General features: G+C 43.7%; 1 protein-coding gene across 1 annotated transcript in view; it reads right to left on the bottom strand.

Annotated features, from left to right (window-relative positions):
• wdr7 (WD repeat domain 7) overlaps nt 1-17,500 on the bottom strand; it is a 120,372-nt gene that overhangs the window by 36,553 nt on the left and 66,319 nt on the right. Inside the window, exon 23 of the mRNA XM_080756100.1 lies at nt 883-1,110. Coding sequence (XP_080612226.1) covers nt 883-1,110 — 228 coding nt within the window. The remainder of the gene's footprint in view (nt 1-882; nt 1,111-17,500) is intronic.

The raw sequence follows: 17,500 nt of genomic DNA, 5'->3' as shown, positions 1-17,500 counted from the left end.
AGAGCTCTGGAGGAGAATGGCAACTTAGTGCAGCTTTGATGCCCACCAAGGTACACAGCATGGGCATGGATAAGGCACCGTGCGTGCGCGCGCGTGCGTGTGTGTGTGTGCCAGCACCAAGCTCCTTAAGGTGACAAGCTTGAGTGTTGAAAATCAATCCTATCTCTGCGGCAAATTAATCCAACAGTGAAGTTCCTACACAGTAAAAAAAAACCTGGGTGTTCATTTTACTTAGACAGTGTACAAATGGATACATTGTACAGTGTGAGCCCTGCTTTCCAGACTAGAGTCTCACACGGGTCGCGGACACATTGTTATGGGTCACGACTCACGAGTAAATATACTGTAGCACTGTGTTTCTTACCATTTTTTCTCCTCCAGAAATTTAAAAGAAAATCTAACTTATTCAGCTGAAGTCAAAAGGTTTAAAAAAAGAAATTCACAAAATCAAAGACACTCATTTTTCTTTGGCAGTGAACATAGCAGATCTACAAGCTCACAATGCGTTGCATCATGACGCGTACAGTAATGCACTGTGAGCATGAGACCCCCACATTGTGTGCGTGCATGTGTGTATCGTGTACACACATGCAGAGTATGCATGTGTGCACTGTACCACTGACTTTTATACAAATTAAAGCCATTAAATCTGCCTATACAATAAATAGATTAAAAAACTTTGTGGACACAAAAATAATGGACTCAAAATAAACAATTTGTACACTTTGTACACAATGTGTACAGGCCGTGGCACAATTTGTACACAATTTGTACTCGGATCATTTTACATTGTGTGTGTGTGTGTGTGTGTGTGTGTGTGTGTGTGTGTGTGTGTGTGTGTGTGTGTGTGTGTGTGTGCATGCATGTTTTGCTTGCACTCACATGTGTGCCTGGCCAGAGAGTAGTTGGACGAGCCTCCGCTGGTCAGACCAAATCCCTCGGGCGCCTGGCCGCCGGTTCGAGCCCGAGCCGGCCCCTTTGGCGGCTCGATCTCCGCCCCGAACTCCGCCCCGATCACCCCCAGCAGCACGATGGCCGTGGCCTGCTTCCTGCGCTCCTCGTACGAGTTGGAGATCTTCTTGGCGTTGGGGGGCAGGTTGGACAGACAGCCTGGAAACACACATAAAATACAATTATGAATTACTCATCTGATACAGTGCGCCAACTGGGGGGGGGGGGGGGGGTCCCCATGTGATATGAGGGGAGTTCAGCTGTGAGGGTTTGTGCAAACATTGTCATAAACATTGAATGTCATTGAAGACGATGGTGAGGACGCGAATTGTGATTGGCCCGGAATGAGATTATGTATGATGATAAGAGCGCCCCTCACTTCACACGGGGTGATTTTAAATGTTTTATTTAGAGTCCAGCTTTTAGTGTATGTAACTCAAATTTTGTCCTACACAAACATTAAATGCCATTGACAATGAATGGACACTTTTGAGTGTTTGTGTAAACATTGCGTAACACAAACATTGATGACAAAGCCTGAGGACCCAATTTCTGATTGGCCGGAATGAGATGATGGACAGTATGATGTACGATGATAAGAGCGCCCCTCACTTCACACGGGTGTGATTATTTTGTATTAATAAAATACTTAAAAAAATTGAATGGAAAAAAAAGACCATTACTGCAATAAAAGTAATCAACAAACTACTATAAAAAAACTATATTAAGTAAGGCCTACTATAAAAAACGGTTAGTATGATCAACAACGTAGATATTGCTGCAATTTTCCCTATCCGTCACAAAGGGCATAACGCATTTTGGGCGGGAACCCCTTTTGGTGTTTTAAACATTACCGGTATGTTATAATTTAGCTAGCCGAGTGGCGCGCTACGAGCTTGTAGGTCTGCTATTTTTGAAAAGTCGTGAAAATATGTATTTCAGAAAACTGGAGGATTTAGAAGATTTTATTTTTATTTTGAGGTCAGGCTGAAATAGGTTAAAGTGGTCAAAACACAGTTTTAGTCAAGTGTTAAAGTCCTATGAAAGCAGTTGCATTAAAGTGGTCAAAACACAGTTTTAGTCAAGTGTTAAAGTCCCATGGAAGCAGTTGCATTAAAGTGGTCAAAACACAGTTTTAGTCAAGTGTTAAAGTCCCATGAAAGCAGTTGCATTAAGCGTTGTGGGGCGGCTGGGCCAGAGATGTGCTTTCATTCACAGTGAACGGTGTGAGGAACAGCAGGCGGCCTCAACGGACTGCTTCTCTCCAACACAGCCGCAACAAATGAACAGGCACGCTTCTATTGTCACCGTTATTACTTATTAGTTAAACCACGCACACACGCACGCACGCGCACACACAAGTAGGCACACTTCATATCATTGTACTGCTTAGAGCCATTTGTCACAGTGCACACGCACGCGCACACACACACACGCGCGCGCGCGCTCTGTCAGGGTCATGTTCAAAGAGCACTGGGAGCATTCAGCCACATGCAAGAGAGGGAACCCTTTTGTTGTGAGAAAGAGAAAGAGGGGGGTGGGGTTCTGAAGTAACAGGCGTGCTGCTCTATTGTCCTAAAAGAGGACCCCCAAAATGAGTGAAAATGTGTGTGTGTGTGTGTGTGTGTGCGTGTGTGCGTGTGCGTGTGTGTGTGTGTGTAATGCCTACAATGAGGCTTTCTAAGACACTCAGTAGGAGGAGTAGTTCTGTATTTAAACTATGGTTCAAGTGTGTAGAAAGGCGTGTGTATTGCATAAAATAATGTGTGTGTGTGTGTGTGTGTGTGTGTATGTGTGTGTGTGTGTGTGTGTGTGTGTGTGTATCATTCTGCAGGTGTTATGTCCTGGGATCCGAGGATGCACCCACGCACGCGCGCACACACCAGCTGTGACCCGTCCAACTGAGTGTGTTGTGAGCTTGAAGGTCTGCCATTTTAACTCTTTTTGCACAACACCGTTGTGCGGCAAAGTATACTTAACTGCTGGATGGATTTTTCGATGAATTGAAAAAGTAAATAATGGATATTTGCAGCCCTAAACTGAGCAGAGAGATGTAAGACAAGACGAGGGTCAGATTCAAACCGGAGTCCATGCGCTCACAAGGAACGTGTGTGTGTGTGTGTGTGTGTGTGTGTTTCCGAACCCCTCCATACTATGCTATATATTTCCATGCTATATTTCCATTTTATTTAATGGGATTTCTAAAAGCAAGCTGTCATTTGGGAGAAAGCCCAGCGGCCAGGCCAGATAAATGGATTACGGAGGGCATCCATACCCAGCCCCCCCCCCCCCCCCCCCCCCCAGGCCAAACTGGGCCAGTAGATAACAGAATTAGAAATAGAGTCCACATCCAGAATCCCTAAAACTTTAGATCTACAGAAGATGGGAGGGAGGGAGGGAAGGAGAGAAGGAAAGAGGAAGAGTATATAGGACCCCCACCCCTATGCCAAGCTGCAGCTTGCAGATCTGATCAGCTATTTTGGGGGGTATGTAGAGGGGGGGAATAAAGGAGGGACCAAGTATAGACCATGGGGGTGGCAGGGGTGATCATGACCATAACACATTAAGTATAGACCATGGGGGTGGCAGGGGTGATCATGACCATAACACATTAAGTATAGACCATGGGGGTGATCATGACCATAACACATTGAAGTATAGACCATGGGGGTGATCATGACCATAACACATTAAGTATAGACCATGGGGGTGATCATGACCATAACACATTGAAGTATAGACCATGGGGGTGATCATGACCATAACACATTGAAGTATAGACCATGGGGGTGATCATGACCATAACACATTAAGTATAGACCATGGGGGTGATCATGACCATAACACATTAAGTATAGACCATGGGGGTGGAAGGGGTGATCATGACCATAACACATTAAGTATAGACCATGGGGGTGATCATGACCATAACACATTAAGTATAGACCATGGGGGTGATCATGACCATAACACATTAAGTATAGACCATGGGGGTGATCATGACCATAACACATTAAGTATAGACCATGGGGGTGATCATGACCATAACACATTAAGTATAGACCATGGGGGTGATCATGACCATAACACATTAAGTATAGACCATGGGGGTGATCATGACCATAACACATTAAGTATAGACCATGGGGGTGGAAGGGGGTGATCATGACCATAACACATTAAGTATAGACCATGGGGGTGGAAGGGGGTGATCATGACCATAACACATTAAGTATAGACCATGGGGGTGGAAGGGGGTGATCATGACCATAACACATTAAGTATAGACCATGGGGGTGGAAGGGGGTGATCATGACCATAACACATTGAAGTATAGACCATGGGGGTGATCATGACCATAACACATTGAAGTATAGACCATGGGGGTGATCATGACCATAACACATTGAAGTATAGACCATGGGGGTGATCATGACCATAACACATTGAGTATAGACCATGGGGGTGGAAGGGGGTGATCATGACCATAACACATTGATTCTGTGTCAAACAATACTTAAAAACCGCAAAAAGGTTGATTATTAAATATAGATTGTACCAGAAGGCGAGAAGCAAGCACGCATCCTCCTGGGTGACAGCAGACTGCTGGGGGAGGGCTGGCGCTTTGGAATGGGGGGTCAGATCAACATATCCGCCTGGGTGACAGGTGACTGCTGGGCAGGTAAGATCTTAATTTTCGGGCTTGTTGAGAACTCTAGTTTTCTCCGGCTGCCGGGCGCAGCTGCACTAATGACGTTGGGGCAGGCCCGTCTATAGAGTTTGAATGGACAGGTATCAGTCAAAAGGGAGACATCGAAGAGGAAGGATGGATGGGGAAGGATCAACATATGGAATGCAGAACAGGTCAGCTCCATATATGGAGATCTAAGGGTTTGAGGTCAGATAGAGTTGCTGGACAATATTGATGACAGGGATCAGGGATCTCCATCCCTGATGATGTCACGTGATGTCACATGATGTCACGCGTCCGACACATATACTGGCGGGAAATGCGCGATTCCATATAACTTCAACCTTCAGTCGCAATAATAGAGTACCAAAGTCTTGACGTCACTCGCTCATCCCCTGGGTTGTGGAAGTAATTTCTCTATAGAGAATAACATTGGGTCATCTTAGAATCGTGGTCCAAACATCAACAAACTGTCTCTGTAGTCGGTGGTAGTAACGTTAGGACGTGTAAATTATGTCATACTTCGGAGGTCTATACAATTAAATATTCACATATTTTTGGACACATAATCAAATGTTATGTTTTTGACTTTTTGCCGTTATTGATAGATGTATAGTAGGTATAGGAAACGGGGAGAGAGATGGGGGGGAAAACACACAGTAAGGTTCGTCGGGATCGGGACTCGAACCCGCAACACACTGTCATGCTGGATTACCAGCCAAGGTGCCTGGACCACTAGGCTGGCCCAGGCCACAGAATCAAATGTTTTATGTTCATGATTTACCAGGAGACTGGATGGCTTGGTTCCAGGCTTAAAATAATTTATATAAATACTTTTGGCAATCTCTATGGGAAAATAATATGGGTTTTCTATCGCCACAACACCAAAAATAAAGACTTAAATATTGTGAAGATGTACAACGCCTCGATTAGCTATACTTTCACAAATGTCGCCTCTTTCTTTTATTATTTGGCAATTTGGCCAATGTTTGTTTACTTTTGATGCAGTAATGTTTTTTTAAGTAATAAAATGACTAAAATGGCTGGCGCGCGTGAAACCTCCGGACATAGTACACAATTTAGGTCAGGAATTAGGCCGCGGGCCATATGAAATGCGCCGTCGGGCCACAATTGGCACGCAGGCCAGACTTTGGAAACCCCCGCTATACAACGTATTTTAGACTCCAGCCTATTGGCTCCAGTGAACCGGCTAGCTGCCTTCTCTCTCTCTCTCTCTCTCTCTCTCTCTCCCCATGTTGGTAGAGGAGGAGGAGGAGGAGGAGAGAATATTGATTTTGGAAGCCCATCGATTGTCTACCTTACTACCAACCGATCCATTTTAATGACATTGTATCTAAATCCTATTTGGCCACAAACCAGGGCTTCCAAACATAACCCAATAAACTAAAAATGAGGACAGACAACTGTGCTCTCTCTTTCTGTGTGTGTGTGTGTGTGTGTGTGTGTGTGTGTGTGTGTGTGTGTGTGTGTGTGTGTGTGTGTGTGTGTGTGTGTGTGTGTGTGTGTGTGTGTGTGCGTGAGCTGTCCCTCACATGCGCAAAGTTTTTTTTCGTTTTCTCCCTCACATTCTCTCTCCCTCTCCCCCCTCTCTCTCTCTCCATGCCGTAACATTTAATCTTCAGAAGCATGCTGGAGAGGGATGGATTAGGGTAAAAAAAGAGGAGCTTTCTGGGTGAAATGTCATTACTGTTGGACGGATGGGTGCATCAATTAAAGAGGAGCAGGATGGCTTAACCCATTCTGACCTGAGATCAGATTCATACGAGGTTTCCACTGGACATACACTGGTCCGATTAACCCATTCTGACCCGAGATCAGATTCTAAAAAAATGTCAGTCGTTCTTCGATTTTTCAAAAATAGCAGACCTACAAGCTCGTAGCGCGCCACTCGGTGGCGCGCTATGAGCTTGTAGATCTGCTATTTTTCAATAGCTAAAGCATAACATGATGCTGACACCAAAACGGGTTCCCGTTCAGAATGGGTTAATGTACCAACTTGTACAGTCTCATGTAATCCCAGTCAAAAATGTAGAGATACAGTACATATATTAAAATGGAAAAGCAAAAGTAACCGCTGGCAACCTGAAATAGCTAAAAAATAAAAAATAAAATACTAAGCAGTGTAATTGCGGTAGCCAACTCATCTTATAATATGTATTTAATATAAGCCATTTTTATAGTATTTGTATTCATTGTGACTTTATTTGTGGGTCTTCAAAGACAATATAGACATTCACAACATTTAATTCACATTCACACATTTTAAAGTTGCGTAACTGGGCTTTTTTTTGCATCTGTTTTTTGACACTGTCCCGTTGACAGGTGTGGTTGGAGATATACTAAACTCAATGAAGAATTTGTCAAAAAATTGTTAATCACTCGACATTTTCAGATGTTAACTGGGCTACTCTCCGTTGTGCATGAACAGGAATATAATAATAATAATAACTACAATAACAATAACAATACCCCGTTGGCAGGGGTACAGAAAAGGAGATGGGGATAGAAAAGGGCTAGGAATGGAAGAAAGAATGACGCCAAATTTAAGCTCGGGCAAAAAATTGCTGACCTAAACAAGCTCTCAACATCGCACCGTTTGGGGGTGGCGGGGGGTGGCTTGTCTATTTTCTGAAGGCATTGAAAGAAGGATGGACGGCGTGAGGGAGCGAGGGCGGGGCGTGTGTGTGTGTGACAAGCTGGAGGGAAGGGGGGAGACGAGAGGCGGGGTCATCATGGTGGTTCTAGGGAAGCGCAAAGGGTTGAGGATGGAGAGAGAGAGAGAGGAGGGAGGGAAGGAGAGACAGGGGGGGGGGGGGCTAACAAAAGGCAGCTAGTTCTTTGTGTGAAACAGCAATCAATACCCCAGGGCTTATAATGTATAACAGACAGAATACACACATGTGCGCACAGACACACGCTCAGCCACTTCAGATACACATACTGTACGCCTACTCTTTCTGATTTACTCAGCCACACTTTCTCAACACCCTCCTTACCTTACCCTGCTCAACCACATATCTAAAATTCAAACGACTAGGAGCTCAATCTCGTTCTCACTCTAGCACCACAGGGATAATAATATAATTAGTATAATAAGTGTAACACGGAAAGGCCTGTAGAATGATGTTACCATAGGTAACATTGATCACGTTGCATAGAGTCGGCCTAATGGGCGAAAGAGGTGGCTGAAATGTGCCTGAATAATGTGTTTAACTGTCCATGAATTAACTGAACAATTTGTAAAGACATTGAGGGTGGGATAATAAGCCTAGAGCCAAGGCAGAGTACTTATGAGTATAGACTAATTCACAAAGGAGTGCCCTGGGCGCGGCCATTACTGAGGTGTAATCCATGGAGCAGGTGCTCCGTAGGCCAGGTGTAGCTAATCAGTGCTGCCGCACTTAATGGTACACCTCAGTAATGGCCGCACCCAGGCATGCCTCTGTGAATTTGTCTATAGTCTGTGGAAGTGTGGAGGCAAATAGAGTGCTGGTAACATGGGCCCTATAGCAACCAGACACCACGTCAACCCTATAGGGGAAGGCACGCACGCGATTTGGGGGGTACTTGACATGATGAGCACCAACAGACAACGGTTAGAAGAGTTTTTTAGAATGTGCCTCAGGTTTTAATAGGTTAAATGAATGGTTTAGTGATAATGATTACAATGGAAAGCGGAATGATGCTATAGTGTTTGTTCATAAAAAATAAAACGGTTGATATGCAATGCTGTTATTAGAAGCTAGAATGTTGAATGGTGTCATTTATATTCGATCGGCTGAGATGATCACGAAGTATCTATTGAAGAATCAATTCATGTGCAACACCCTCTAATGATCCATTCTATTAAAACTATGAATTTCATGTGTTTTGATTGCTTTGAAACACATGTTGGACAGTCACGCACATCTCTACAATGAATCAAACTATAAATTCCTCCATCCATCCACCATGGAAGGCATTTATAGAAACAATCAGCACATGTGCTAACACACTGTACAATAGAAGGCGAACTGACAACACTAAAGTATACCAAAAGATTGTTTGATGTCGACTTTGGTTTTGACTCCATTACTGCCAAGCAACTGAAATCTACTATATAAAATAGAATGAGAGACAGAAAGAAAGTCTGCATAAAAGTGCATAGTAGTTGACTGTGTACAGTACTATATCCATGATGTGTGTGTGTGTGTGTGTGTGTGTGTGTGTGTGTGTGTGTGTGTGTCTACTGTATACTGTACATGTGCACGCGCCTGTACACACATTCTGGTGTCCTGTATGCTGAGATAGAATCCGGGCTTCCTCGCTAGGGGTGCAACAGATACTAATCGATTTAATGAACTAAACAAAATAATAATAATAATAGGCATAATACTAATAGTCAAATAATAGATTAATTAATCAATATTTTGGGCATGTCATTATAAACAAACAGCTGTGACGCGTTGTGAGCTTGTAGATCTGCCATTTTCAGCATGCAATCAAGTGCAACATTTTGCCAAATTTAGTCGACTAAATTCAGATGACTAAAATATGACAAAAAATAACGAACAAGTCATTATCAGCTTTTATTCCATTCTCTTGGAAATGGTGCCTCAGTGGGGCTTTCTGTAGTTGTGTTTTCAGTCTCTAGTCATGGTGGTGGGGAGAAGGGAGCGGGCTTAGTGTCCCATTGGCCGTGGGGCTTAGTGTCCCATTGGCCGTATAGGGCTAGTCTCCCATTGGCTTAGCCTTAGAGGCCAGCCAATCATGAAAATCTCACCACTACATCACTACTAGTACTCGATTATCATTGATCAGCTTTGTAAGATCATAAAAAAAACTGAAATTGCTGTAAAAATCAACAGTGCATCACTAACCAGTGACACACCAGTCACCTGTCTGTGTGTCACTAACCAGTGACACACCAGTCACCTGTCTGTGTGTCACTAACCAGTGACACACCAGTCACCTGTCTGTGTGTCACTAACCAGTGACACACCAGTCACCTGGCTGTGTGTCACTAACCAGTGACACACCAGTCACCTGTCTGTGTGTCACTATTAACGTCGGAGGCCCCGCCCACACCCTCTCCCACTACACGTTTTATTGGCTCCATTTGGGCTCCGTCCACTCCACTCCGCCCCCCCCCCCCCCCCACACACACACACAGCCCCAATCAAAGCTGCCTCCATTGGTAATCAATGGCAGACTGGTAAGACCCGATCACCGGGGATTGTGGGTAGGGATAAGTAAGAGGAGTAAAATTGATGTGAGAAAGAGAGAGAGAGAGAGAGAGAGAGAGAGAGAGAGAGAGAGAGAGAGACAGACACAGAGAGAGAGACGGGTATAATGAAATAGAAAAAATAAACACAATATGGAAAGAGCATAGTTTAGAAACTTGAACGTTAAATATCATCACAATCTCTCTAATCAGCCAATGGCGTGCTAGCAACTCAATGCATTTAGGCATGCACACCTGGTCAAGACCATCTGCTAGGGTTAAAAACCCAGCATCAGACATGGTTGCTTTTAACCGTATAATCTTGACCACGTGTGCATGCCTGAATGCAATGGTTTGCTGCCATGTGATTCGCCGAGTAGAAATTTATGTTGGCGTGCAGTCAGACAGGCGTACCTTATAGAGTGTGTGTGTGTGTGTGTGTGTGTGTGTGTGTGTGTGTGTGTGTGTGTGTGTGTGTGTGTGTGTGTGTGCGCGTGCATAGAGGCGGTGGTAGGGGGTCATAACATAAATGTCACGAGACGGTAAAACAGGGACATAATTGAAAACACAATTAAGTTGGCAGAGAGAAGAAAAAAGAAAACATTAAAGAGAGATGTAGTGAATGTTGAAATGCCTGCTGCCCTTCTGTGTGAAGGTTGACAGGAAAAGACAAAAGGAAGAAAGATCAACACAGAGCGAGAGAGAGACAGAGACATGGACAGAGAGAGAGAGACAGAGAGATGGACAGAGAAAGACGGAGACATTGACAAATTAAGATAGACAGGAAAAAAAACCTTGTACCCTGCCCTTTTTTCTTTTAATTGTTTGTTCGGCCCAAAAAATGGTGTTTATTGTCATAAGTTGTCACCATCCGAGTTGCCTTTGTCCGAGGCTTAAATGTCTTTAAATAAAGAGTGTGTGTGTGTGTGTGCGTGTGCGTGTGCGTGCGTGTGTGTGTGTGGGAGTGTGGGAGTGTGCACTCATCAGACAAACCCCCTGTAATAAAAACACAATACTTTCTTCATGAAGGCCTGTGTGATTGAGGCCGTCCAATGTCCCTGCATTAGAGAAATTAACATCCAGCTCCATTTGTCAGGACGGAGCCATAAACCACACGCTTCTGACAGCCTGGAGATGAGGCTCCTTATTAAAACCCTGTCAAGTCACACATTACACGCAGAAAACAAACGCATAAAAGATTGGGGGGGAAAAAGAGAAGAAGAGGGAATAAGACCCCAAGGCCTTTAATAACGCCAATCCCTGCTGTAATAATTTTATATTATGAACCTTCAGAGATATAATATGATTTATCATCTCAGGTGAAACGTGATTCGTTCTGGGGGGAGGGAGAAAAAAAAGTTAAAAAAGGTAAAGACAAGAAGCCACTGTGAGAGATGGATTTTCTATTTTCTTCATTTCTTGTCTTACTTTGACGTCCTATTTTTTTATGTTCCTGATGACTACATGCTGACATTGTACAGCAAACTCACAATAATCAAGACAATAAAACAACTGGGCATGCTGTAAAATTAAGCTGTTAAACCAAGTCATAACAATCTACGCAGACGCACTGCGGCGCAACACTGTAGACATATATAAGTGTGGAGTGCAGTGATTCAGGAGTTGGTGATGGCTAGACCACACACTGGCATCGCATCGCAAAGGAACTGCGGAACTAATGACAGACCGCGCCGGACCAAAGTCATGTGTAACAATAAAAATCACACCCGTGTGAAGTGAGGGGTGCTCTTATCATCATACGTCATCATTACATCATCTCATTCTGGCCAATCACAATTTGCGTCCTCACTTTTGTCTCCAATGTTTGTGTTTACACAGACCCTCAAAGCTGCACATAATTATAGGAGGTGCTAGGGCCCCTCAAAAAGGGTTGAGCATCACTGTTCTAGAGTGTTCATGGGACATGGTGACAGTGTTCAGAAGAGATGAAGACAGGAGAAGGGTTGAGCATCACTGTTCTAGAGTGTCCATGGGACATGGTGACAGTGTTCAGAAGAGATGAAGACAGGAGAAGGGTTGAGCATCACTGTTCTAGAGTGTCCATGGGACATGGTGACAGTGTTCAAAAGAGATGAAAGGGTTGAGCATCACTGTTCTAGAGTGTTCATGGGACATGGTGACAGTGTTCAAAAAGGGTTGAGCATCACTGTTCTAGAGTGTTCATGGGACATGGTGACAGTGTTCAAAAAGGGTTGAGCATCACTGTTCTAGAGTGTTCATGGGACATGGTGACAGTGTTCAAAAAGGGTTGAGCATCACTGTTCTAGAGTGTTCATGGGACATGGTGACAGTGTTCATACAAGATACGGTTTCTGTCGGGTGAAAACCATTATTTCAATGGTTTTATGTTTTTATTTGTATTATTCATATCATACAAGTGTCACACATTAGTAGTAAAAATAGCCGATGTATAAGCTACGGTATATTCAATGTCACATTTTTTGAGGGGCGCTAGCAAATACATGGCTTTTGAAGATTACGTCATTTAGCAGCCAATTCTATGGGATTTGTAATGTTTGCTTAGAGCAGAAAAGGACGACGTAAGACATCATGTGCCAATATAAATACAGGCAGCCACAGTGGGCGGGATCACTTCACATGAGTGTGATTTTCTTTTTAAACAATAACAAGGAAAGGTTTTGCACATACAAGGTTTTCCACCCGACAGAGTGGAGTGGAAAAGCATAGGATGGATTAGTTTAAAAGAGAGCAGAAAAAGGCTAGAGGACAAAGAGAAGAGAAGACATCCCTCCTCTCTCTCACTCCCTCCTTCCATTTCCTCACCTCTCCACAGAGCAACAACATGAACACCAGCAGCCCCTGCTGGTTAACAGAGGAACAGCAAGTAATTTGGACCTTGCTTGCACATCAAGTGGTTTCCCCGCTCTCTCTCTCTCTCTGTGTGTGTGTGTGTGTGTGTGTGTGTGTGTGTGTGTGTGTGTGTGTGTGTGTGTGTGTGTGTGTGTGTGTGTGTGTGTGTGTGTGTGTGTGTGTGTGTGTGTGTGTGTGTGTGTGTGTGTGTGTGTGTGTGTGTGTGTGTGTGTGTGTGTGTGTGTGTGTGTGTGTGTGTGTGTGTGTGTGTGTGTGTGTGTGTGTGTGTGTGTGTGTGTGTGTGTGTGTGTGTGTGTGTGTGCTGAAGCCACCCAGCGCCAGCCACTGTGGCAGAGAGAGAGACACAGAGAGAGAGAGAGAGAGAGAGAGAGAAAGTGGAGCCAGTGGGTAATTTAATCCGTTAGACAATCAATGTACAGCTTGTTCCCACCTCTGGCTATACTTCCATATTCCTGTTTACGGTGTGGGGGTGGGGGGGTAGTTCAGTATAAAAACAAAGATAGGAAAAGTAAATGAGAGGGCAGTGGACAGGAGAGGAGTCTTATCTGGGAAATGGAACATTCACTGTTACACACGAACAACAAGATCGTGGTTACGCATCGTATTGTGCACCGACAACAGCACATCTACAAGCTTCAGCATATAGACTGGAAGTACATTTTGATACTTATAAACCAAATAAGTATGGAAATTGAATCACTTTAAAATGAGAAAGAAGTTTCTGAAAAGGAAACTGCACAGGACGTCACAGTAAAATAATGAAATGTTTTGGGCAGAAACCTCTTATGTGTTTTTGGCCTAATCAATAGTTGCAGTACTGTAAAATATGCTTGGTACAATACTGTCCTATACTGTACAGTACATTGTACACCTACTTCCACTCCTGCCATCACAGAGAATGGGGAATGCTGGTGGAGGAGGGGGGGGGGGGGGGGTTTAGCTGATCAAAACACAATTTCCTAAATGTACACACACATATCGATCGTTCATGAGACTAATTATAATGAATTTAATTTCCAGTGTTTAAAACCATCCGTGCGAATGTGGTCTGGGAGGTAATTTCACCCAAATGATCCAGTCAGTCACTAATCTAAATGCAATCTGCAATCAATTAAGCAACCCTATCAAACAAGAAACGCCATGATATGCAGCACCCAAGTAAATCTTCGTAGACATTGTTTTTTTTTATTGCCGTGTAAAAATATAGTGCTTCCCAAACTTTCTAGCTCAACGAGTTGCATGTCTCGAACTAGTGACAATAGCACTGTGCAGTGTTGTCAGCTTGTAGATAGAACATTTTCACTACTTCTTATACATTTGGTTTCTAATTCATGGAATATCTTATTTTTTGTATTCATGGAATTCTTTTTGCTAAGATCATGTCCTGCAATGCATTGAAACCTATGTCGCTTGGTTAACAAGATGAACGCACACAAAGTATCCCAAGATGAACGCACACAAAGTATCCCAGGCACAACAGACATAGTTTTACACAATGGTATATTATGCACAGTATTAATCAAACTCCAGAGAGCATACAAACCAAAATGTGTACCCTTAAAGGTCCATTTGGTAAAAATAATGTTTACACTAGAGTTAAAAATGAATACATAAACAAGGAGAACTTCACTGCGGAGATCAGGCCATGGAGTATACAGTGAGTGAATAATTATCTTTTAAATACTCATTTTATTTCTAAACGTTTTCAAATCCAATGTGTACATAACTCATAAACCAACAAAGTGGAAAAAGCAGCACTCCAAAATAAAAGATGCAATTTCTCATGTTTATTTGAGAACGCTGACGCGTTTCTGCAAATCTGCCACATCTGAGCCAGTCTTACATCTTTTATTTTGGAGTGCGGCTTTTTCCACTTACGTGTAGTTGCTTTATGAGTTATATTTCCAAGCTGAGCACCCACTGCCTCAACCAAGAGCAGTTTCCAGAGGAAGCACACCTGTTTCTTTCGTTCTCCAATGTGTACAAAACAAACTGTACATGTCTCACTGAGACTATAGTAGTTCATGAAAAGAAATGTAATGGTAGAATAGTCCAGGATCTGTCAAACTAAATATGATCTAATCCAGTCAAACATTACAACAAAAGTCTATTTTCTAAAGAAGCATGGCACGTGCATGAGAGAGAGTGTGTGTGTGTGTGTGTGTGTGTGTGTGTGTGTGTGTGTGTGTGTGTGTGCGTGTGTGTGTGTGTGTGTGTGTGTGTGTGTGTGTGTGTGTGCGTGTGTGTGTGTGTGCATGGAGCAGGTGCAGAGAGTGAATATTAGCGTGTCTGGCCTTGAACCTCAGTGTTCCCCTGTTTCTATAATGCAGAGCGTGGCACATTTCTCTCTCTCTCTCTGTATATTGTATGTCTCATTCTGTACACCCTTCATCTCTCCCTCTCTCTCTCTCTCTCTCTCTCTCTCTCTCCCCCCCTTTCCCTCCCTCTCTCTCCCCCTTTCCCTCCCTCTCTCTCCCTCTCCTCTAACTTCCTACTGTTCTGCAGAAGAGCAGATTGTTCAGGCACAGCAGCAGGGGGTGAGATAGGCCAGTGGCTTGTGCGTTGTATTGTATTTCATGCTCTCCCTCCCTCTCTCTGTGTGTGTGTGTGTGTGTGTGTGTGTGTGTGTGTGTGTGAGAGAGAGATCTGAGGATGGGAGATAAAATGTATGTATTGAATACGATTTTACTATGAAAAGGAAGAGAGCACACACACAGAGAGAGAGAGAGAGAGAGAGAGATACAGACTGAAATACACATTTTATATAGGAAATTTGAGTTGTTGATCCGACATTTTAAAGAGTTAGATGACAATGACAAACAACTCATTGTATTAGGAGAGGGACTTGCAGCACACACAGTATGTGACTGCATGTCACAAAACGAGGGACACATAACAAACACCACTCAATGTGACTGTTATCTTGACAATAGCTATCTTGACACCCACACAACACACACATTTAATACTGTACATATTGTATTGCGAAAGTTAATGTTATATATGTATGATTGATATTGTTTTCAGTAATATTTTTTATTTTGTTTTGTGCTGCATTTTATGCTTTGGCAATACTGTAGTTGTTACATTCATGCCAATAAACCGAATTGAATTGAATTGAGAGAGAGAGAGAGAGAGAGAGAGAGAGAGAGAGAGAGAGAGAGAGAGAGAGAGAGAGAGAGAGAGAGATAGAGATAGAGATAGAGATAGAGATAGAGAGAGAGAGAGAAAGAATAGATATAAAAAGGGAGAGATAGAGAGATGGGGCCAGCATGTCACCAGGACAAGTTATTGCCAACCTATTCCTCAATTACAATTAATATACATAGCTTACATGTTGCGTTTTGTCAATTTGTTTTCATATATTAGAATAAAACAATCACACTAGGGTGAAGTGAGGGGCGCTCTTATCATCATACATCACATTCCGTGCTCAGCCAATCAAATCATCACAAATGTGGTACACACAAACACACAAAGCTGGGCATAGGAGGGGCTAGCACCGCACATGCACACAGCAACCTACACCACCAGACAGTGTGTGGCTGTGTGCGCAAGCACAGACATGCACGTGCACACACACACACACACATACAGATCCCCAAGGCCAGTGCTTTATCTTTGTGTCACATTCTCCTAAATCCTGACAGACATGCACAATGACGTGCGCACACACGCACATATGGTTTCTCACACACACACACACACACACACACAAATGCCCATCCCCCAGTTGCACATGTCATCACACCATCCATTCAAGCATAGGACAGGAGTGAGTGTTAGTGTGTGCATGTGTGCGCGCGCGGAAGAGAGACAGAGAGAGAGACGGACATAGAAATAGGGGAAGAAAGCCAGAGAGGGGCAGAGAGACAGAGAGAGAGAGAGAGAGACAGAGAGAGAGAGACACTATCAAAATAAAATCAAAATAATTTTGGTGGGTCGCGGCCTGAAAAGGTTGAGAACTACTGCTATAGACATCCAGTCCAAATATGAATTCTCTCATTCTGCCTCTCTTCCTTTGCTGTCCATCTCTCTCTGGATTTATTGACGTGTGTGACATTCTCAGAATCACAGTTGCTTGATATCACTTGGCTGGAGGCAATGCCTCTGTCTGTCTGTCTGTCTGTCTGTCTGTCTGTCTGTCTGTCTGTCTGTCTGTCTGTCTGTCTGTCTGTCTGTCTGTCTGTCTGTCTGTCTGTCTGTCTGTCTGTCTGTCTGTCTGTCTGTCTGTCTGTCTGTCTGTCTGTCTGTCTGTCTGTCTGTCTGTCTGTCTGTCTGTCTGTCTGTCTGTCTGTCTGTCTGTCTGTCTGTCTGTCTGTCTGTCTGTCTGTCTGTCTGTCTGTCTGTCTGTCTGTCTGTCTGTCTGTCTGTCTGTCTGTCTGTCTGTCTGTCTGTCTGTCTGTCTGTCTGTCTGTCTGTCTGTCTGTCTGTCTGTCTGTCTGTCTGTCTGTCTGTCTGTCTGTCTGTCTGTCTGTCTGTCTGTCTGTCTGTCTGTCTGTCTGTCTGTCTGTCTGTCTGTCTGTCTGTCTGTCTGTCTGTCTGTCTGTCTGTCTGTCTGTCTGTCTGTCTGTCTGTCTGTCTGTCTGTCTGTCTGTCTGTCTGTCTGTCTGTCTGTCTGTCTGTCTGTCTGTCTGTCTGTCTGTCTGTCTGTCTGTCTGTCTGTCTGTCTGTCTGTCTGTCTGTCTGTCTGTCTGTCTGTCTGTCTGTCTGTCTGTCTGTCTGTCTGTCTGTCTGTCTGTCTGTCTGTCTGTCTGTCTGTCTGTCTGTCTGTCTGTCTG

This window comes from Protomyctophum bolini (genome assembly GCF_963924005.1).
Source record: "Protomyctophum bolini genome assembly, chromosome: 22".
Lineage (NCBI taxonomy): Eukaryota > Metazoa > Chordata > Actinopteri > Myctophiformes > Myctophidae > Protomyctophum > Protomyctophum bolini.
This window is presented reverse-complemented; position numbering and strand designations above follow the sequence as displayed.